This window comes from Galleria mellonella, unplaced genomic scaffold (genome assembly GCF_026898425.1).
Source record: "Galleria mellonella isolate WM207_F2 unplaced genomic scaffold, CSIRO_AGI_GalMel_v1 utg90, whole genome shotgun sequence".
Lineage (NCBI taxonomy): Eukaryota > Metazoa > Arthropoda > Insecta > Lepidoptera > Pyralidae > Galleria > Galleria mellonella.
This window is the reverse complement of record NW_026442172.1, coordinates 1,955,309-1,980,080: the sequence shown is the minus strand read 5'-3', so window position 1 is coordinate 1,980,080 and position 24,772 is coordinate 1,955,309. Positions and strand designations below refer to the sequence as shown.

Sequence of the window (24,772 nt, the reverse complement as noted above, 5' to 3'; positions counted from 1 at the left end):
GTTTTCATCTTTATATAATTGATTTAAATGAATTGTGAAAAATGTACCCACTAAAATTATAATAAATCTCTTTTATCATTTTTCTTCTGCTCTTACATATTTGGAGAACATAGCTATTCTGTAAATTCAATCTAAATATTATAAACATTATTAAAAATGCTGTGATTTCAATCTCAATAACCTTACATGCCATTCATCCAAAATAACACAATAATGTAACACGTCCCCGTGGTGATGTCAAATGTCATGACATTGTGATTGAGAAATTTGATTTTAGCTAAATAGTAACTCAGTGGTAGGAGCAATACTCTTCTATACAACGTATTAGCGATATCCGATAAGAAATATCTAATATAAAAGACCAAATAACATAGGGTTGATCTTCTTCTTCTTTTCATTTAAGTGTTTCCTCTTGTCGGTGCAACTAATTCATACATATTGTTCCAGCCAGCTCTATTCCAGGCCATATCTTTTAATCTCCCTGTACGATATGATACCTAGTGTTCCCTTTATCTGTCCTATGTAATTATTTCTCAGAGAGATATGTGCTATCAAAATTTGTGTCGATAGTTTCATCACAATTATGTGCAATTTTATATTTTGAGTTTTCTACAAAAGAAAATGATTCAGGCTTGGATTAATCATACGGCATAATCTAGTCCTAAACATTAAGCACAGTGAAAAATATTTTCACTAATAGATTCCAGAGAACTAACAATGAATTTATTGTTTCGTAAATAATGAGTATATTGAAATATAAAATAAAGTAAATATAAAAATAGTACGTATAAACACCAATGTTTATATTGTACAAAGATGGAACCTGGAATCATAAAAAGTTGAAAGCTTATTAAATCACTTCACTATCAATATTGTATACCAAGTTCGACATTGCTAATGTTTCTTTTTTTATATGTAGAACCTTGATTTTTCGAAATAACAGTGCATAAAATAATCAAATACCTAAAATAAAATGATTTTTAATATTACCTACTCAATTGTGTTTTTTTTTTTGTCCGTTTTGTTTTTAAAAGAGTTAAAAACATGACAAGTATAATAAATAACAGAATATACTTTGTCTATCTGCGCCTATGAGTGAAATTAGGTTCGATAGCTGATGTCAATCATGTGTCAATTCCATATATTTTGACATTTCTACTAGCGATATCGCTAATAATGATCGCTTTATCTATAGGGAGGGAGGCAGAATCAACACCATCTGTTTTTTTTTTTTTGCAATTGAAACACATTTTCACATTTTATAAATATGAACACTTTAATGGCTGGACCAATCATCGTAAAATTTCATATATACCGTCTACATTCTTCTCCATGTCATCAGATATTATAAGATTTTGAGATGGAGAAGGATGAGATAGAAAAGGATTTTTATTCCGGTTAATTAAGATATCTCAGAAACGTAAACATGGTAGGGTGTACAACTAGTATAAAAATAAAATTAAGTTTATTATTATTATGAAAGTAAAAATTTGTTACTCAACACTCAAACGAATAAATGAATTAGAAACATGACAAGTATAATAAATAACAGAATATACTTTACTAGTGAAATTAGATTCGATAGCTGATGTCAATCATGTGTCAATTCCATATATTTCGACATTTCTACTAGCGATATCGCTAATAATGATCGCTTTATCTATAGGGAGGGAGGCAGAACCAACACCATCTGTTTTTTTTTTCTGCAATTGAAACACATTTTCACATTTTATAAATATGAACACTTTAATGGCTGGACCAATCATCGTAAAATTTCATATATACCGTCTATATTCTTCTCCATGTCATCAGATATTATAAGATTTTGAGATGGAGAAGGATGAGATAGAAAAGGCTACTTTTTATTCCTGTTAATTAAGATGTCTCAGAAACGTAGACACGGTAAGGTGTATGGTACAACTAGTATAAAAATAAAATTAAGTTTATTATTATTATGAAAGTAAAAATTTGTTACTCAACGCTCAAACGAATAAATGAATTTAAAAAAACAAAAATGTTTACTTGTGTACCTAGTTACTGTGTAGTACTAAAAAATTTAAAAAAATTATCAATACAATATTTATTGGTAATGCACAAAAATGTTTCGGGTTATTTTTTAGGATTATCACTTTATATCACGAGCCAAATAAATGTAAACAATTAAAATGAAAAATTTTACTTATTACATATATATACTGTAAAAATTTTTTATCAAAAATATTATTGAGGTCTTTATTTCAACAAATTGCAGTTAAGCAATTTTTTGAAATAAAAACTTTAATTATATAAAAGAAAAAAGAGCTATACTCATTTAAAGTTCTCTAAAAGATCAAATTAGAAATGAAGTAATTCACCAAAGGATAAAAATTACCGATATAGCTCAAAGAATTTGCAAGCTGAAGTGACAATAGACTGCAGTATCTGCCGTTGAAACAACACTGATAGAATTGACAAGTTCTGCGGTAAAGATCGCAAATTGGCAAACCTATTGTAGTGTAGTTAAATAAAATACCGTTTGGCTATGTGGAATAACGACATACGTTGAGTGGATGGTAATAACAGGAAGTGAAGAATCAAAGATTAGTGGCGTACCTTTAGAGGGGCCTACTACGTCCAGTAGTTGACTCAAGGAGGCTAATTATCATGATGACAATACATAATACACAATATATCCTTATTCCTTCTCAAACTTACGATTAAAATAAAAAAATTCAGTAATTCATGTTTATAAAAAAGTGAACAGAAAAGGTGTCTGTAATAACAAAAATATATTTTTTAATTTAAACGTATGTTTTATGGCTGATTTTTCATTAAAAGCATTTAAATAAGACAGTGTAATTGATTGCAGTTGGGAAACATTACCGGGTTACGATGTGTAATTCAGTTGACTAGCACCGACGAGCAAGAGCATTGAATGGGTGTCGGAAGTCACTCTAATAACGTTATTACCTCCCTTTATGTTACAGTACTGTTTGAAATTAGCCAAGCTCCCCTTTATGGTGATTGAAACTTTTATTCTCAATATATACCTACATACAAGTATATAGGTGTTCAAATACATTCTCAAATGAAATAGATAATAATATATCTATTTTATTCGAAAATGTCTTATTCCAGTAACGAATATACGCAACATGCGACTAGATTCATAATTATTCATATATTATTTTCTTTAAATTGATAATATTGATTATATAATTATGATCATACGCAAGAGAAACGTTAATGTAAGTTGCTGTCTGTGATTAGTCTGTAGCAACGTAACTCTCAAAGCAATTTCACACGCTGCGAAAATAACCTCTTGCTGTTGTTGACTTCGACATTATCCTAGAACGGAATGCGACGAAGTGAGTACTGAAAGCACCTTATACCCGTGGTAAGATTTATAGTGCGGTCAACTCACTCTTGACAAATACGATTATGGACTAACCTCCGTGGGTTCGGTGTAGACGTCGTTATGTTCCCTTCGTTACGGTATAACATATAAAACCGAGAACACGTCCTCACAATATATGTAGTATGTTCCTGGTTTTCGAAGTGGTATCAGTGCACTTACATTTATTTACAACTAGCGCCTACCCACGATTTCGTCTGCGTGAACGGAATAAAGAGTAACCTGTGTTTCTCTCAATCCCAAATATTCCCATGCGTCGCCTTGAAATTTGGTCTACGTTTATATCAAATTTCATGACGATCGGCTGTTAATATGTGTGTTGATATTAGTAAAAATGTAACGATAAGTAAGAGTGGCACGGTATAAATCCATTTCATTGCGTAAATAAGTTCCTAATTTCGATTCTCCGTCAAGCTAATTTTAGAAACGTACGTTTTCTAAATTAGGTGTGGGACGTGTGCGTACGTGAGTGCGTGCGTGCGTGCGTGCATGCATGCGTGCGTATGTGTATTTAGGAAAAATCTAAAGCTCAGTATTAATGTTCACAAAACTGAATAACTTACCGTGAACCACCATTTCATTAGTTTCAGATTTTTAATAAAAATAAAAAGATATGAAATTAACTTTTTCCAAAATTTATTGCTCTTGACATTTAGCAGGAACTTTTGTGCCTTAATAAAGTCTTCGAAGTGTCGAAATTTTCAACGTTCAAGAGTTAATAACTGTTTAAGATCATTTATCCAAACTTAATGGACTTGTAACAGAAAGATTAAAAAGTAAATCTATGTTCATCCTTAGAAATTAACTTGTTTTGAAACGTATGAAATTAAATATCTATAATATTAATAAAATATTACAGGCAAATATAATTTAATATGGCGCAATTCTTTTATTGTTAGAATTAAGATATTAAAATTTTCTTAGAGATATCAACTATGTAGTTAACAAAAACGTTTTAAAAATAATTAATTTTTAATAACATAATTTTATAATTATGTCTGATACTAACCAAACAAATTTTTGCTGTTTAATAAATAAAATATAATTACAGAAATTTTAAAATAAGAAGATTAGTTGTTGCCAACTACGTCTGATCTATTAAAAAAGGATTTCGGGAAATTCCTTCTTAGCTGTAACTATGCGCTCGCCTACGTTATCCATTATTACGCCATCCTTATAGTAAAATAATAAACTCCGGGACAAAATTTCATGATTTAAGATTACTTTATCTACCTGTGAGATTTACGTCAATCAGTCAATTGATTTTGTTGCGTATTGGTAGAAAAGGCAAAACCTACCATACATGAAATACTGGAATATTCAAATTATTTTTAAAGAAAGTCATCAAAAAACATGTCGATGACTAAAACAAATTTGTTAAAAATCGACATAACAACAAATATTGATTCGAAGATTTTGTTTACAATGTACGAGTATAATTATTATGATTACCTTTTATAAAATGCTTCAAAAATGTGTGACGAAAATTGTAAGACATTTTTATGAGATACGGATGCTATCGGTGTATAGGTTGATAAAGCCAATATTACAGGTCACCGGTGCTCTATTGTCGCTGCACAGAGCCAACCCATTATTCTTATAGAGAACTAGGTAGAAAAATATTTGTTGATTAGTGTATAAACTAATATAACAAAAATAGACCCGATTAGATAAGCGCATACTTACTCAAAAATGTAATTGTGTTATATAAAAGATACAATGGTTTTTTTGTGACAACATAATAAGCAATATTTTTAATAGAGATGGAATTAATAAATCTTATTGTACCCATACCTTTCAATATCACCCCGATCCATCAATAATTGTTACCAATTTGTTGTTTAAAAATACAAAACGAGTTTTTCTATTTAGATGCAAAATCATTATTTAGAAGGTTTAATTAAATAAAAATATTATGGAAGTTTTGATGAATGAAATAAAAATATATATTTCTCTATATTTATGCAGAGTTATATATCTACATTTGCTCTCCCCACTGATACTGCAGCATGTATACGTGTTTTTGTTCCGGTTTAAAGAGAGAGATAAGACAATGAAAGAATACTTAGAACTCTCACACAAAACCCTCATATCTCTGGTGTTGCAAAAAGTTTGTCAGTGGCGTCTTATTCAGCTGTCATCGTTTATCTAGCATCAAGCAAATCTTATGGTTGATTACTACCTTTACTTTATAAAAAATAGTCATAGTATTTAATAGTTGGCATAACAGGTCATTTGTTTATTATAGTCTACATATATACGTTTCATCAACAACATGTGATTACACAGTGATATATTATTTCACGGGCGATAGGTTATTGAACTTGTACCTATTAAAAAATCGAATGAAATACACAAGTTTATTTATATAATTCTTGAGATAATAATTTTTGAGACACAAACTCCACAGTGTAAACTACGCGATTTTCTAATTATTATAACATTACTATCAATGCCAAGAATGTTTATAATGTGCTATTCTTCCGTGTTTATCTCTATAGTTTTTATTGTAACCACTGAAAATAGATGTGTGTTTAAAGTGGTCGGTCACGCGCATACTTGTAAAGCTATAAATAGCCTTTATCACTTGGCAGATGTACGTACAGCAAATCTGGGAGTTGCTCTTCAGCCCGCCTGCCCCTGCATTCGCCCGCAGCGTCATGTCATATGCCACGCAAAATGTCGCGCGCTATATGTTCACGCGCCGTTCCTTAAATTATTAAGTATTTATATTTGGCTTCAGATCGACGTGTAGACCTGTTAGTTTCGATCACTAATATAAATACTTACATCGATCTATATCTTTCCTATTATTTACGTTGGAGGTGAGAGTTGTGCCAACTTCTCTCAGAACTTTCGTTTTTTCTCTTAATATATTCATTATTTCGCAAACAATAATACTTCTATTAATATTGTACTGTAGTATAACGACTTTTTGTATTACCTAATCTATATAGTTATTTTAAAGAGAGTTTTTGTTTATGACGTATTGTAAAATGATGATAAACTCAAGAAATAATTGACTGGTTTTCAAAATTATTTCACCTATATGTTAGCTACAAGCAACATTATTAGATCAAGGTTTTTCCAAGAGACTACAGTATGGGGCTCTTCAAAAGTGGGGTAAAGAGGTTTCTTCAGGATCGGCAACGCGAAAATAATACCCCTGGTATTGCAGGCGTTCATAAGCTTCGGTAACCGCTCACCGTCAGATGAGCCGTATGCTTGTTTGGCACCTCTGTGGTAAAAAAATACTGTAACACGGACTGTATTTTATAAAAAAAAAATGTAAAGTAAATACAGGTCACTAGTAGTTTAGATCGGGACGTATAACTTGCAAGAACTTGCATGAATTTGAAAAACTTTGCAGCCAAGGGATTGCTGTGCTATTGCTAAGAATGATATGTTCGGATTATATTAACGGTTAAAATGCGACTTTTTATAATAATTTATAATAAGATATTTTTAAGCGACTTCCAAAAGAAGAATGATAAAGTATTAGTACAAAAAGTATCCTATTTTGCGGTACCTGGCTTTAGATGACGGTTATGGGAGAAAGAATTGTTAGTAATGCGGACTTCCAGTCCCATTGCTAGCAATATACCCTATCAGGTCGACCTCCACGTGGTTGCCCGTGGAAACCATCATGCTATATTCCAGATGTATTCATCCCGATGGACTAACTGACTTGCTTTTTCATTCTCACCTATCATCCCTCACTAGTGATCCGCCAGCGTACGCCGTTAGCGCAGGCATGGGTACCATTCCATTATGTTCCATAAAAAAAAATGACGGTTACTACTTACTATGTGGACTATCTACTTATTTGCTATAATCACACATAGGTTTAAGTATCGAAGAGTTGAATTTAACATTCACATTACACATCACAGGTAAATATTGTCAAATAAATAATTTATTTTACAATGTTTAGCTTATTCCTGTAGTATTATTATTTTTAAAACTTATTACTGTAACCATTTACATTTAAAGAAAAAAATAAACAAATTACAAATGAAAATAATACTTTTTACTTATATATCTTTGCATTATTTGTAAACAATTAAACTGTATATATTTCTTATATTTACATACATTGTGACATAAAATTTATGTTACAGTTTTTAAATTTACCAAAATAAATATTAATAATGTGAAAAATTAATTAAACAAAAACAAATTAAATTAACAATTAGTCAAAATAATCTTCACGTTCTGTACGAGTTTTAAAGGTCTCCATAACCCTCGCAGCATTTCTATGTTAGTACGCCAGAGATATCCTTCGAGCCAGATACGAACCGAAACGGTGATCATGGCCCCTATCAATGCGTTGGCTCAACTTTTTATAAAAGATTTCGCCTCTATATGTACTGTATATAATAAAAAAAAGTTGTTTACTTCTTTTATAGTACGTACGAAAATGATAGAAATATTTATCAGGATAAATATATCTTTGTGCAGTACTGTACGTCAACGCTTATATTTATAGAGACCAGAATGCGACGCCGCCAAGAGCCTTATCACTCCAAATGACGCTCAGAATTTTATTTCATTAGCTTATTATACTATATATTATTATATATTTCATTTTGATGCCGATTATGGACTTTACATTAAGTTGTTACTTAGTTAATATCACGTGATAAGTTATAGTTTAAATTCATGTGAATATTGATTTAGGATGGCGTCTTAACTTCAATTTTCTAATTGTTGACATTAGCTATAGGCATTCTGTTCTGTAGATATTTTGTTCGTCGATTTCATGAACTGTCTGTATTATTCATAACCCTCCATTAACATGCAAAGTGCTAACTTTTTTTGTTTTCTTTTGTTATGTTAAGACGGAAACCACCTAGTCCCATGAGGGTACGGTGCAAATGGGTAGAACCTGAAATGTACACCGGAGATATCGCACGGATAAAAGCGATTTGACAAGATATCCGGAATGATGTAGGTATGTGTACTAACTCGCACACTCTCCCAATAGTAAATTATTACCCTTCTATCTACGAATATGTATATATTTATTTCGACAACAATGATTCATTTTGTTAGTAACAGACTTAAAATGGTTTTAATAAGGATAATAACAATACTGTGAATATGAAACATTGACTAAATTATTTTGAATAAAATTCAGTAAACCGATAATCAAAATGTAGATTAAAATAGAATATTCTTTATTCTAAGTACTTTTACTAACCATAGAGTTCTTTTATGTTACAGAATGTTTTAAATTAGTGTTATTGTTATTATTGAAATTTTCTCTTATGCTAGTCATATAATTATTACTAAATAAATAATATGAATGTTATTCCTATAACAAACATATATTAATAATACATTATGAATGACGCTGTAGTTGTAACAAACGAGAATTAATGCTATTATTTGAGTGTTCCTCTACGCCGCGTCATCATCTCACGCAGCGCTTGTGTTAATCTCTTAATAATAACAGCCAATAAGTTGATCCCTACTAATTGATTCCACGACCACTACGTTATATCCGGCGGGTAAGTCACGTTATTTCAATTAAATTTATTTATTTATGTTTTACTGTATGTACACAAAAAGCAGAATTACAGAATTATTATGTAATAAATTCTCTTTTAATAGAGAGAACATTAAAAACAAAAACGCTAAGAGTTTTCTTTTAGAAAACTTTTTAGTAAATTGATGAGATGAATTAAAAGGACTAAATAACAGATAATAATTTAAAAATATTTACATTATAAATAATTAATAGATATTATATCAACAAACAACAACTTATTTATATCAACCTATCGAAATTTACAAATAATTAATTTGGGTAGGTCGATATAAATAAGCTATAATTAAAATTTAAAAAAAAAAACAGTAATACCTGAGTCTGATTTACTAAATAAATTAATAGCCAAAAAATCATCCCGTAATCATCACTTACTATCAGTGAGTTAGAACTCGACTATGTACATATTTCACAATTAATAAATTTCACGACTTCGCCAATAATATTTTATATACACATATCGTTAAATTAAGGTTCTTACTAATGTATTTATAAAAACATGGTAAACAGTGCTTAATAATTAATTATGATGCTTCTCTTTTCTGATTACTTTATTGATATTTATGAGAATAAGCTTAAAATATGTTTTAGTTTTTAAATAATTGATAATAGTATTTATTTTAATTAATACCTTATAATAGTAGTATATTCATTTATAAACTTAGGCATTATTATATTTTAATTAATTATTAATTTAATGATATGTGTGTATGACATATTAATGGCGATCAATAAATTAATAATTAAGTTCCATTTCATTACATTCTAGACATAAGTACAAACTTGGCATTCAATGTTATAATAAGATATCGAAATATATATTAGATCTACCTTTTAATAAATGTAAAACTGTTATTCACTTATGTAACAAACGTGCGTGGTATTAGTCGGTCATGTACGGTCTTTCTCAAGGCGGCAGTCTTAGCATTTTTAATAGATTTAGCTATACAGTATCTATTGATAATTATCTTTAGTAAAGTTAATTATTTCAAGAAGAAAATATGTGTATAATATATTAAATATAGAAAATTAATGTTACTCTGGGGTACTTTAAAACCAGAAAGCACAGATTTCGTTATAAACTATTTTACAGGCCTAGACCCTAATTAGTAAATGATGTCCCAAATGTACGCGCCTGTATAGAGAATTATTTCACGCATATTAGTCCTTGTTCTTTGCATTATATATATTTAGTATACATATTTTGATATATTTACATACAATGAAATATTTATTACCAACAACTTATAAAATAAATTAGCTAATTACAAACATCAAAATTCTGCGTAATGTTGTTAATGTATTAAAAATTAAAATTAATCTAAACAGTTTATGGGTAATGTTTTAATACACCTATTTGCATTATATATGTACACAGGTACTTAATATAACATTTTGCATAGTAGATGATTATGATACATATCAGTACAAACATTTCCCATATGACGTCTATTCTGATGTTGCATATTTGATAGATAATGCTATCTAAAAACAAATCATTGACTTGACATCAAAATCTTCAAATTGTGAACGTAAAAAATCTCTAAGCATTGACAATAACATCCATTATTGTTTGTAGCTACTAATAATAGATACAAATTGACCGCGAATATTTTCAAAGAAATAAATATTATTATATCCCATCAAATTGCATTTTTTTTTTGGCAAAGAAGCGACTTTTGATGTTTACACGATCATTGGTCTGTATACGAATATCGGCATTTTAGCTTGTTGATAAAATCGATGATATAAAAATGTGTTTCAACAATAAAGAGGATGGTTCGATAAATAAAGATTTAATAATGATATATCAAATGTTAGTGAAATGATCTTAGCAAGGATAAAGTTTCAAATAATGCAACAACATTCGCCTCATGCTTGAACGGGCAATGCCCGAAGTCGCTGACCCATATCCGCATCTGTTCGAAAAGATTCATTTTTACGCAATTTCCTCTATTCATTTCATTACTTTTTAAGTTCACGGGCAACCATGACCTTTACGTGGATTCGGCCTGTAAAAACATCCTTGTTTCATTAAAAAATATGCCTTAGATATAGACATAGGTAGATATATTATACTATGCAACCTAATTTAATTAGAAATTTTACTTTAAACATAAAAAGGACTCTATGATGAGTCACCTGTATTAATAGTAAGTAAGCAGTATATCTAATTGATAAAAATAAGAAATAAAGATGTAAGGAAATACGAAATTGTTTGCAATATTTCAATTGTAATCTGTGATACAGTTAAACTATTAATTTTAATAAAACACTTTAACAAAGATAAATATATAACTAGTTACCGCTAAAGTTACCACATGTAAAGTTAAAAGCGGAGAATAATTTGTACCCACAATGTCCCAAAATATTATAATACCTGGAAATTTAAGATTATTAAATAACGTAACAAAAAAAAATATTTAAAAAGAAAAGTTATAAAATTCTTTATGGATACGTACTAAATTAAAAATGTTTTTACTAAATGCTATACAATCTTTCACAAATATCCAAAAACTATATGCTATTAGATAGGTTATATAAATTCAATGGGAATTTATTGGCATAAACAAAGTCGTAATAAACATGTAGTAAATAATTATCGAATTTAAATAAATAAAAAAATATATTAATAAGCAAATATTTAGTTTTTTGACATCAAATCGAATACGCTGTTCGTTTGTTGAACAAAGTAACAAGTAATGATCTAGTGGCCCACGTGCTCTATGGTGACACTTTGTCAAGGTGACAAGTGCCTTTGTGCAGGCGTCGCGTCACGTCACGTCGCCAGCGTCACTTGGAGCATTTCTATTTCGGCGCGAATGTCGCGGCAGCGGCCGGCGCTCTGCATGCGAGACGCGGTGGCACGCGGCGCTCGCGCACGCGATCTAAAGGTACTCCCTACTTTAGTTCACGCGTATGTTCCCCCTGCCGAACACGTCTAAATAAACAAGTCATATTCACTAATGTGGATAGCTTTAAAAGTGTCGTAAAAATAAGAAAATGTGAAAATCCAGATAATCCACTGTGCTCTTTGGTGAAGTGATATAGGTTAAGTGTTGGTGAAATAAAATATTTATCGCCCCAATGTCACGGCGGTGTTTCGTTTGTACCTACAACACAAACGAAGGGTATTTTTACGACGCGCAACGTCCCAACATCACACAGCTGACATAAAGTGTTGAATACATCTATTGAAATTGCTCTTATATCGTCAAACGGCCTCTGTATTACAAGCACATAAAGTTGAATAATATGTTACTTTGTCCAATTTTTTTCTGTAAGATGTCATTTGAATTTGAAGGTTCACATGATTCACTATTCTCTACTTAAGCTGACACAATGGTGATCTTAAAACTGTAATGACACCTATTATATTTATGAGTAAATTTAACAAAATAGAAGTATAAAGTAAAAATAATTTAGCGACAAAAGACAATGTAAAATAATTAATAACAATAGTAATTGTTCAGTTTATCCTGTACCTATATTACATATATACTGTAGTCTGATACGAGACACAACTCTGCTAAAATTAAGCATGTATAAAACTAATAATATCACCATATAATAAGGATATTCAGACTTTGCGAGTGTGTATGCATAGATACCTTTGTTTGTTCAGTGATAATGCCGGGAGAAACATGCGCGCGCATTCCACTAGCTGCCATAACTTATCACAACACTTAAACACCACGTGCTTTCCATAAGCACTTAATAACAGTGTCTAATGATTAAGTGACTTCCTATCTTGTTAGAGCACAAAGTGTTAGTAAGTGCAAAGTTGTTGGTGTCCAGTGCGCGTGGTTCGAGTGTCACGCAGAGTTTGTTGCTCTATCGGTGCGCCGATATGTTGTTGCATGGTGACGTAGTGACAGCGCCTGTACAACGGAGACGCTCAGGTCTCTGCGGTGTTCCATGCTGTCGTGGGGGCGGGGAACCGCGGGATCTTCAAAACCCGTGCCCCTTCCCAACTGCACTCTCCTCCAGCACCAGTCCAGCGGCGAGGACGCCAGCGACCGTGAAACTGAAGGCGCTATACTCGCAGGCGTCGCCGCCTTGGCTCGAAGACGACACGCCATAAGGATTAAGAGAAAATCTAAAATTGGCTTCAGAGTCGTAAGGTCTGTTGTATCATGATAACTTTAAAGAGACTAATTTTAAGTTATATCTGTAAGACTACAATGCCGACTACAGGCTCCACTAAGGGGGCCGACTATTGTTAGACGATTTGGGTCAATCAATGAATAAGCGTCACTATACAATGGTAGGCCTTTATATTAGTAATAGTATTGCGGCCAGTATTATCAAAGATACAATTCGTGCTTGTTTTCATTAGTAAATTTTGTTTATGTTTATCCAGTAAAATATCTAAGTTATTAATACTTGATTACGAGAGGAATCCCTCTAAAGCATTAATAGTTGCTTGATGTGTGTGAGTTATCGATTAAATATTGTTAGTGTGACGTTAGATCTACAATATATCTACATAAACTGGCATCCGGCAGACAGCGAGTCATTTAACATTCCAGACATGTCCACGCTACGGCACACTCTATGCTTGCAACAGGTATAGGACACACAGACGTAATAATATGTCTATGGTATCTATACACAATAGAGGTGCAGCAACAGAGGTCGCCGCCGCTATTACAGATTTATCATAATTCTACTAATATAACAAAGGTGAAAGTTTGTAAAGATGTTCTTATGTTTGTAACTCCATCACATCTAAATCTAAATGGGTTTGAATAAAATTTTATACATAGATAAGTTGTATCCTAACTTAACAAATAGGATACTCTATGAATTATTATCTATATACTATACTCATAAAACTCATGTAACTATGAGTCTATACACTGATTCATGCAGACAAAGCAACGGGAAGCAGTTAATAAATAATATATATTTTATTCTTCAATAAACTGCTATGTTTTAAATAAATTCTGTAATTATTTATTTTATAGTTCTATCATCATTGTTTGTTATTTTCATGGAATATTATTACAGACATTCAATAGAGAAATCAAGTATGTATGTCAAAAATAGTATGAATGGCGAAAATAGGTCAATATTAATGAGTTGAAGTGACATTTAGCTGAATAAATTTTGATACACATTTTTTTAACCTAAACAAAACGCATCCTTTTATCGACATTGTACAACTATTATTTCTAATATATTATCAATATATATATATATATATATATATATATATATATATGTATATATTGTTTACAAATTAATGTACATTTGTTAATTAAAAAACTTTCAATTATTTGAAAACGAAAACGTATTTTAAGCTCACATTTATATATAATTCAAAGTAATCACTAAAAATAAGTATCATTACGAATCCTTAGGCATTGTTTGTCTTGTTATTTCAAATAATATATTCGTAAGACTTTTGTATCGTTTTATTTTTCAAGTTAACTTTATAGTATACATTTCTCCTACATACTGAACAATAACTGCATATTATGGTATTCACAAGGGAATGAGCCACAAATCCCCGTACTAAAAATTCCCAGGAATTCCCGGTTCTTTGAAGCAGTTAAAGATTTAAAAATTAAGAATCGGAATTTCCGCTACTTTCGGCAATGAATAATAATAATCATATTAAACACAATTTAATAATAATAATCTAGAATGTAAGACAACTCGACACTAAGACCATCTGAATAGAATACTGACACGCTAATACAGTTTCCTACCGCCAACCTCGTGTTTATGAGTGACATCAATGTTTATCACGAGCTTTTGTGAAATTTACTTCTTATTGGCTATGCAAGTAGAACCGCCTATGCTTTAATCTTGAATCATGGTCTGATGCAATTGCTTTCAGTCATTATCAGGATACAGTCGGCTATAAACAGTCCTTGTTCGATTTTTAACTGGATATGGAATCTCGATCAGAGGTCTTTTAAGGAACTCAGATCATTATCTGGTCATTAGTACTGTGCTGTAAACATCATTCATCACAACTCAATATTGGTATGGCATTACTCGTCTACAAATTATCTCAATTTATAGAAACGAATATTTTGCACACAACCATTAGGAGAAACTCTGCTTTAAGGATCAAGATCAGATTACTTCGAAAATCGATGTGGAATGGAATCCTATATTCGGTGTTGTGCTGTAGCGTCATAAAACGGAGCCCTTCGTTATTTTAAGGCTTTGCTTCCAGGACCTTTAAAAATATTCGTCAAAGTAGATGCCAAGAGTATACATCTCATTTTAATCAGGAACTTCTATATCACCCCAGAAATAGTCATCATATCTTTTGACGTACAGCCAAATCCGTTGAGAGCAACTTCTGTCAATTGTCTCTGCTTCCGCTAGAATTACTTAATGGCTCTCTGGATCATACCGCTGTAAAGACGAAAAATGTTTTTTCAATGGAGAAAAATTATCACCCCCTTTGCCGTATTATGAGAAAATTTTGCTCTATTATACCATACGACAAAGAGACAAGAGTAAGATCATGTGTAACATCCATGTCACACATATACCAGTTACGATTGAGAACACTACGCTCGAAGTTGTCGATGAGTATGTATACCTAGAACAAGTTGTCCGAATAGGTAAGTTTAACATCAACCGAGAGGTTAAAACTCGGTGTGCTCAATAGAGCGAAGCATTACTTCACGCCGGATCAGCGATTAATGCTTTACAAATCGCAAATCCGGCCCCATATGGAGTATTGCTGTCACTTATGGGCGGGAGCACCTAGATACCAGCTTGAACCCTTCGACTCAGTGCAACGACGAGCTATGAGAATTGTCGATGATCCCATGCTTGCAAGCGGTATCGAACCCTTAAGTCTTAGGAGAGATTTTGCCTCACTCTGCGTGTTCTACCGCTTATACAACGGATTGTGCTCAGAGGAATTATTCAATATGATGCCTGCGGCCACTTTCTATCATCGTACGGCTCGCCATCGACAGGGAGTTCACCCTCATACCTTACAGCCTAAATGGTCGCGTACAACGCGGTTTCAGAGATGCTTTCTCCCACGAACACTCAGGTTATGGAATGAGCTCCCTGCCGAGGTTTTCCCGAGAGACTACAGCATGGGGTTCTTCAAAAGGGGGGTAAAGAGGTTTCTTCAGGGTCGGCAACGCGCGCGTAATACCTCTGGTATTGCTGGCGTTCATAGGCTACGGTAACCGCTTACCATCAGGTGGGCCGTATGCTTGTTTGCCACCTCAGTGGTATAAAAAAAAAAAGGTCAACCAACGAATTCAACTCAGCTGGGTGGCGTTCAGGAAACTACGCCGCATCCTTTCATCCGAAATACCTCATAATTTGAAGACGAAGGTCTTTAACTAGTGCGTGTTGCCAGTGATGACTTACGGAACCGAAACATTGCTCGTATGCAAAAGCTTCAAGTTACTCAGCGAACTATGGAGAGGGCTATGCTCGGAGTCTTTTTACGTGATAGAATCCGAAATGAGGATATCTGCAAAAGAACCAAAATAACCGACATAGCCCGAAAGATAAGCAAGCTGAAGTGGCAATGGGCTGGTCACATAGCTCGAAGAACCGACAACTGATGGAGAAGAGCTGTTCTTAAGTGGCGACCGCGTATGGGAAAACGTAGTGTAAGACGAACCCCCACAAGATGGATTGACGACCTGAAATACATTGCAGGGAGCCAATGGCTGCAGGTAACTCAGGACCGTTCTTTATGGCAATCTATAGGGGAGACTTATGTCCAGCAGTAGACGGGTAATGGCTGAAATGATGATGATAATGATAAAGAGATGTACTGAAGAAACTCTATTGCTTCGATATCCTTGGATACTTATAAAGGGGTAAAAGTTTTCCAACTATTGTTCTTGGGTTTCTTTTCTTGATTGTCATTATTTTTTTATTTTGTATGAACTTTTCTATGATAGGTTTGTCTGTTTATCGTATAACCTTCGATCCTTCAAATGTAGTATGAAAAAGCACTTTAGAGCCTGCATTAATAGTTAACATTTGAGAAAGAATGTCTTCCCTTCAGTTAATGGCATTTATGGTTTACACTATTCTTATATTTACACAGAATTGTATAATCACACAATCATAAATAACAATAATTTTTATTGTCCACCACAACTAACATCTAAATTGGGCAACAAGCTGTTAAAAAAATATAATAAAATATATATACATGTTCTTACAACAAATGCTTGGGTAATATAGATAAAGACATATTACGTCGATCCCAAAATTTATGTAGGTAATTGAAATAAAGGTAAGAAGATTTCTTATTTGTAGTATAATGCTTGAAATCATCACGTGTAACATAATTTTGTACATTTTTAATTACTTATAGTAATTAAAAAAGTACCAAAAGTCTGAAAATGCCAGAACCTCCCAGTTTAGCTTGGACTGGTGCCAAACATCCTGATTAGTTCTCTATTCACTAACTATTCATGCCCACATCGATAAAAAATGGCCTGTATTTAGCGAAGCTTTTCTATATGGAAACACTCTATCTATACAATCTAAAGGATAACCGTGGATGAAGAAACAGCAATTATTATGATGAAATTGGAAAAAGAATCTATGCAACCACCTAAAAGTATCAACAAAAAATAAAAGAATATTATTTATTTTATAGCTATGTATAAACGATATTTTGGACAGAGGTAAATCTACCTCTGTCCAAAATATCGATATCTAGAGGTATTATAAAATTGTATATTTTGTAGTATAAAGTTTTCAATTCAATCAACTATTTGCATAGATTTATTTCATACAATTCTTTTTGTATTCAATACGACACGAGATAAGTAAATATATTTTTTCGCTAAATAAGAAGCCAAAGCAACTGATATCTGCTCTAACCCTGTAATCACGGGTATTTGGACTCTTAATTACTGAAAAAACAAACTCTTCGGAAAGTAATCAATCAATTAGTAACAGCCGTCGGTTCTATAAATTAAATTATTTACTTTTATGAGACAAATGTAGACGAATATTTGCTTAGATAAGTAATCCAGTAGTTACTGTAAAACAATAGAAATATAAAGATAAAATTTTGTAAATATTAGACAACTGATATAAATATTTAAGTACTTTTTACATACATATAATACAAATAAATATATCTACTCATGAATATAAATATCTATATTACAATGGTATTGAACTCAGAGCCGAAGATGAGGTGGTGTATTAATCTGCTATGGTGGTGTGTAGTCATTAATGTCAAAAAAAATATAGACATAGAAATCACAATTTGTTCTAGCTAGAACAAATTGTGATTTCTATGTCACTAATCATATTGTGATTTCAATTTGGAGCTCCAAATACCTAAGTTTGTGCGAAAAAATACATTTTTATAGAATTAGACAGTATTTTTCGCACAAACTATTTGTTTGTTACCTTAAAGCGCCTTAACGGATTAACCAAACACAATGTAATTTATATATAAGTTATACATGTGCTATACGCGATGGATAAATATATAGGTTACTTTTTATCCTGGTCACACGGACGAAATCGTGGGAAAAAGCTAGTACAAAATAATAATGGTCACTCATATATCTTGCTGGTGATTAATTTTAGAAGACTGTTTTTATTCTTTAATTAAAAAGTTTCCTGAATCGTATTAAAGTTAATATAGTCGATAAAAATCACCATATTATTTTTAAGTACATCCCACATCAGACGAAAATAATTCTTCGGAACAAAAAGTTTTTTTTTTATGCATGTTTATTAAAAAAGTCTCTTCAATTGAATATCTTTGTCTCCCATTCCCGTAAGTATTCGAGTTGTCCCTTCAAAATGCTAACCTACTTACGTCTTAAATGTAAAGAAATTTTGGACAAAATTTCAGGCTTCTAAACCCACCGTATGGGTAGTGTTGTCTGTCAATTAATTTCTGATGTTTAGTAAGTAAATCGTTTAATTAATTCACGCTAGAAAATGCCATAAATATAAATTATTATTATTAACATAATAGTTTCAAACAAGTAGATTTAAATATTACAACCGTTACATTTAATATTTTTATGTTAGCAAATTATTAATATACAAGTAGGCATATATTAAGTTCTTAGAACAAATTACATATTATAAATTAATTCTATTAATACTAATAGTGGTTTTGCACACGTAGTATCATGTTACCTCTCTAAGTTGAAATTTCCAAAAATCCTTCTTAGTAGATGCTTATGTTTTAAAATCAACTTATGTTCTAAATTTCAGCATTATAAACATAGTAGTTTTATGTGTGCGTTGATAGTCAGTTAGGATCAATAACTATATGAATATAGATTAATAAGAAACACATGCTATTAGTTATTATTTCAGGTACAATATTAATCATTTTTGTATTCCTTATTTGAATATCTTATTAGATATTCAAATAAGGAATTCAAATTTTACATATATTTAACCATTGTCATATATTACTATGTATAACCTCCTATTAATAAACACGTTTATTTATTTGTAATAATTTATAGTACTTTAAAATCTGTAAATATACGATATAGTACTTTAGACAAGAACAAATACAATAGGGGATTTATCCCATAGAAATAATATCTTCCAGTTAACCATACATTTGATGTTTCAGTGATAAATCACGTTTAGCGTAGGTATATTTTAATATAGGTCCACATAATCAATACCAGATCAAATACAATTACTCTAAACGGTTTATTGTCCACAAACGGAATAAGAATAGATACGTCAATTTACGGAATCAATTAGTTGGCCGTCTGACCGCAATACCAATTCAATCTATCAACCTGTTATCAATTAATTGATTCGAGATTTGTAAGAAAAAATTAGCTTTGGTTTTCATTCTGTTATTTTCATTAATTATATATGTAGTTCAAGATTATAAAATTACCTTAGTTCTTTTTCAAAAATTGTTTATATGGTTTTTCTAATAAATATTAATACGAGTACATAGCGTTTCCCGCCACCTGTACGCTTAGATCTTTTAACTACGCAACGGATTTCATCAATAGATAGAATTTTAATGAAAATGTTTATACGTATAATTTAATATTGTCTTGTGTCAATTTATTGAAATATGACTATAATTGTTCAAGACGTCCAAATAAAATCAAGCCGCTTAGCCTTTTTGTCGAAAATGCTATCTTATTATTTTTTTTTTTGATGGGTGAAAATGGTATGGTAATGGTATGATGATCAATGAGAATGAAAACAGGTCAGTTAGTCTATCGTGATGAATTCATCAGGAATTAACCATAATAATTTCCAGGGGGAACCACAAGGAGGTCGACCTGGTTGGGTATATTGCTAGCAATGAGATTCATAGTCTCCATTACTAACAATCCCTTTCCCCCCGCTATCTTATTATTTTGAAATATAACAAATCAAATTTATGATGGTTCGTGTGGTCTCGACATAGAATAGGCCATCTCCTTCTTTCCCGTGGGTGCCGTAAGTGGCGACTAAGGGACCTAAATGGTCGAGGGATAGGCAGCAGCGTTCCTCTTAAAACATCACCAAAACCCTAACTGCGGTTGCCAATCCGCCTGCCAGCCATGACAACTATTAGTCAAATTCTCTTTACGGAAAAGATTCAGCAGTGGACGTTAACGCCCGATATAATGATGATGATGAGTTTATTATGGAATTGTTATTCTTTATTAGGACTACAAAAAAGTCAGCTATTATATATAAACGTCTATAATACACGGACAGCTTTCTATAACCATTTTAATGTATAAAAAAAAATGTTAGTAATGATATAGAGTTTGGAAAACTATTTAGACGAATACAATAGTAATATTTTTTATTTTTTATTAATCGTTCCATATTGATACCGCATTACTTTCTATATTGTACCCGTGAGAATTTGGAGCGGATCGGCATTTAGATATGTACCTATGTATATAGATTTAGTATTTAATATAAAATCACACGTGGTAGGGGTTAAACAGGAAGTATCTAATACTAATTAGGACAAAAAATATATAATAAATCTAAGGCATGGTCTCTTAGTTTTGTATTTTTACAATAAAAGGACAAACAAGCATACGGCTCGCCTGATTGTAAGTGACTACCACCGGCAACACCAGAAGCATATCGGATGTGTTACCGGTCTTTTAAAAAGGAATATGCTCTTTTATTGAAGGTTCCGATATGTATCAAACTTCATTTAAATTTATTTAGCCATTTCGACATAATTAGTAAAAAATACCCAAACAATTTCATAAATGTCTAAATTTAAAACAAAAGGCCTTCTACACAAAAATTCTAAATGAAACTGACAACAATTCCCATAATATTTAAAAACATTTTTAAATTTAAAAAAAAACTGATTCTATTAGGTTGTTCCATTTTGTCATATATAGATATACATTTTAAAATCATATAAACTTTTTTGTCTTTAAGAAAAAACATTAATAAATTTTAATATAAATAGATACATTATTGGTTTTGTAACCAGCGCTTTGTAAATTGTACTGCGATCTATTTTAGGCCAACAGATCACTATCACCTCTCATTGAAGTAGAAATAATTGATCCTTACCACGAGATGATACCCTCCACTTTCAATAGATAGTAATAATTCAACCAATTCGATCAATTCTATACCAAGTGGTTTAGGTTACTTTTGTTACAACATTGTATAAATATTTCATATTATATTTGTTATCGTATTATCAATATATTCATAAAATTATAAATATGAAAATTTGTAATAAATTTTTGTACACAGTTATATACTTTTGGAAGGAAAAAAAAACATTTACATAGAGTTTACATACAGTTATACTTACACAGTTTAAAAGGTTGTCGCATAAAAAAATAGCGACAGATAAAACTAGTATTTGATGAAATACATACTTTTTAAAAATCACAGTTGCAACCTTTTGATAGTATGCATTAACCTTGGATTAACATAGAATTTAACTATTAATAAGTTAATTGAAAGCTCAACACGAATACAATATGTATAAAGGGAATATCAAATAGTCGTCTGCAGTGAGAGATACGCAGAGCGATTGCAAATTAAATTACACCGCCAATTAGTGCGATCGTATAGCAGTATCCAATTCATTTGATTTTGTCTATCCATCGATATAAAGGCATACGAATCGTTACTACTCGTAGTTTATCCATTCATTATTCATTGATGTTGGAGTAGGCCTTTCCAATAGACTGCGTCAATGAACAATCTTAGTCCATCTAGTGGAGCTTCATCCAGTGGCGTTGATTTGTACTGTGGTTGCCTTTAAATTCTGTCTTACCCATTATTATCATCATAATTTTAACCATTCAGACTTCTTAAAATTAAATATCTTCCATAGACTGCCTGAAAGTAGAGTCCTGAGCTACCTATTTTTATTTACTCCATCTAACAGATTTAAGGTCATTACTCTATCTAATTGGAGGAAACTCTATACTGCATTTGCCATCTTTATTTGATTTGGGCGCATTCCATGTATTAAAATTTCAATGATTATCCTAAAATATCTGTCATCTTTGCAGAAAAAAACAGTAATATGACCACCACTTTTCATCCTTAGAATATCCAAAAAGGCGAATAAAGTTTAAAAGCACTTTACACCATCGTAAGAAATGGAAAACTCGAAATGAAACCGTATATCATGTCACCTACTATTACTCTTAATAGTACCTATAACCAGTGATAGATTAATGGATTTTTTATGGCTTTTACTTTGTACCATATTCTTTAAACTGTATCACCATAATACTTATAGCTAATTATATTATTGTTAATCTTAAATGAAGTTTCACTATCTAGATTTAAATACTGTTGCTCCATTATACTTTTACAAAGTACTAAGTACACTTGAACCCAACTGTGAGGTAAAGTTTGTTCGCTCTTTTCCACAAACTTGGTGCCATGGGAACAATTTGAAAAGAATATTACGATGTTAATATTTTACGTCTGAACATTATATCTTATGTAGGATAGACTATATAAAGGAAACCCGCTGCTTTAATTGAACTTTTTAATTTAACTCAATTATGCAACATATACTTTTATTTCAATATTTACGCTATTTCAGGCTGTTTATCACTGTAAATTATTAATATCTGTTACCCAGATTTTACCTATTTTCTAGATTTAATTGCTAATTCCTGAATGTGATTTAAATTTTAGGATATTTTAGGTATCGAAATTCTTTATCCCTTTAGATGTCCAAATAATATTATTCTATATGATGTTTTTATATTTAGTTAGCGGAAGGCAGTACAGTGAAGGGATCTGTTCGTTACCTTTAACTTGTTCACACAAATTGCGTCAAGCAGATGTGCTTACATGGCTATGTTTCCAATTGAAGGGAGACACTGTAGTTATAGGGTACAGAAACATTACATCTTAATGCTCAGAAATAGCAACTCATAAGCATTATCAGAAAGTTTTCTGTGATGTAAGTGCATGGTGCTATTCATTTTTATAAGCGATAGTTATTTTTTTCTTTCAGGTGATCCACCAGTTTGCTTCTAAATTACATTAAAATACCTAGGTAGTTAATTTTAGTTTCTGTTTTTTTATCATCATCATCATCATCATATTAGCCTTTAACTGTTCATCGCTGAACATAAACTTTTTGGAATTGCCTTATAATTTACAATTCTTTCGTGTTAAATTCGATTTAAAATCTCAAATAACCAATTTCATTTTAGAATTATTATTTATTGACATTTATGGTAGGGTACTCTTAAAAATGTTAGGAAAGGAATTGTTAGCAATGGGGTCTAACTGCCCCGTTGTAAACAATATACCCTGTCAGGTCGATTTACACGCGGTTCCCTGGAAACCGTTGTGGTTATTTCTTGTAAAATTCGTCTAACTGACCTGCTTTTATCCTCACCTATCATCTCTCACTGGTACCCCGCCAGCGTATACCGATAGCGCGGGTGGGGTTACAATTCCATTTTCACCTATTAATGAAAAATAACTCATAAAAAATAACTAGTATCGATAAAGAGACGAGTCAAGATATTAGTATTCATATAAACATCGGTTAGTATATCTAGTCTATTAAACTCTCCCTGAAGTAACGTTGTAAGGTGTAAGCGTTATTTCTTATCTTACCATTATTGTTTGTAAATATTATTATTAATAAGCAAATATTGCTAATTATTACATTGTACAATTGTATTACAAATGTTAAGCAATATTTACTTAGATGTGTATGTGTTTTGATGTCTTATTTATTACATGTTACAATGTAATTATTTTAGAGTAGCTACCGTTTGCGATATCACGTTTCTTTTCATTCTCCTGAGATTTGTAAAGAACGCTTTTTAAGTTGATATCTACGCCCACTAGGCTTCTAGGAAATCTTATCTAACTTAAACAAAGATTACGTTCACTGAAAAATACCTCTACATTCTACGTGACTTCATACAATGGAAGAGCAAGGTCAAACACTATACCATAAATCGCTAGAACGATTTTAATAAAATATACATTATTTTTTACTTGGACCAATAGTTATTTAAGTATTAAGTTATTTTCTTCATTAGAAAATTTTGATAAAATCTATTTAGTCATTTCCGTAATAAGATAACAAACAGCAATAGCAATTTCGTTATTATAGTAAATATTTTTATAAATTCTTAAAGACTATAATGAAATCCTATTGATCCTATAAAGACTTAAATATTTTAATCAATGTTGTTGATTGTATTTTATCAAATTGTAATCTAATGTTGCAATGACGATATAATAAGGAAATTAAAAACAAAATATTAATTCTACTATAAATGTAAATATTATCTTCAGATAATATTTAAATATCTGGTACTCAATAAAATTTTAAATCCTAAATGATATTGAATAAGTTTATTACACATATATTT

At 31.3% G+C, this 24,772-nt stretch overlaps 1 protein-coding gene across 6 annotated transcripts in view; it reads left to right on the top strand.

Annotated features, from left to right (window-relative positions):
* The window catches only part of LOC113523305 (eye-specific diacylglycerol kinase), a 198,511-nt gene that overhangs the window by 83,462 nt on the left and 90,277 nt on the right, over positions 1 to 24,772 (top strand). The window contains exon 1 of one of the 6 annotated variants that reach the window (XM_031907655.2): positions 11,643 to 13,069. The exons of the other annotated variants lie outside the window; for them this stretch is intronic. Within the exon in view, the coding sequence (XP_031763515.1) occupies positions 12,864 to 13,069 (206 nt within the window). The 5' untranslated portion in view covers positions 11,643 to 12,863. Of the gene's footprint in view, positions 1 to 11,642; positions 13,070 to 24,772 lie in introns of those variants that run through there. 6 annotated transcript variants of the gene reach the window in all.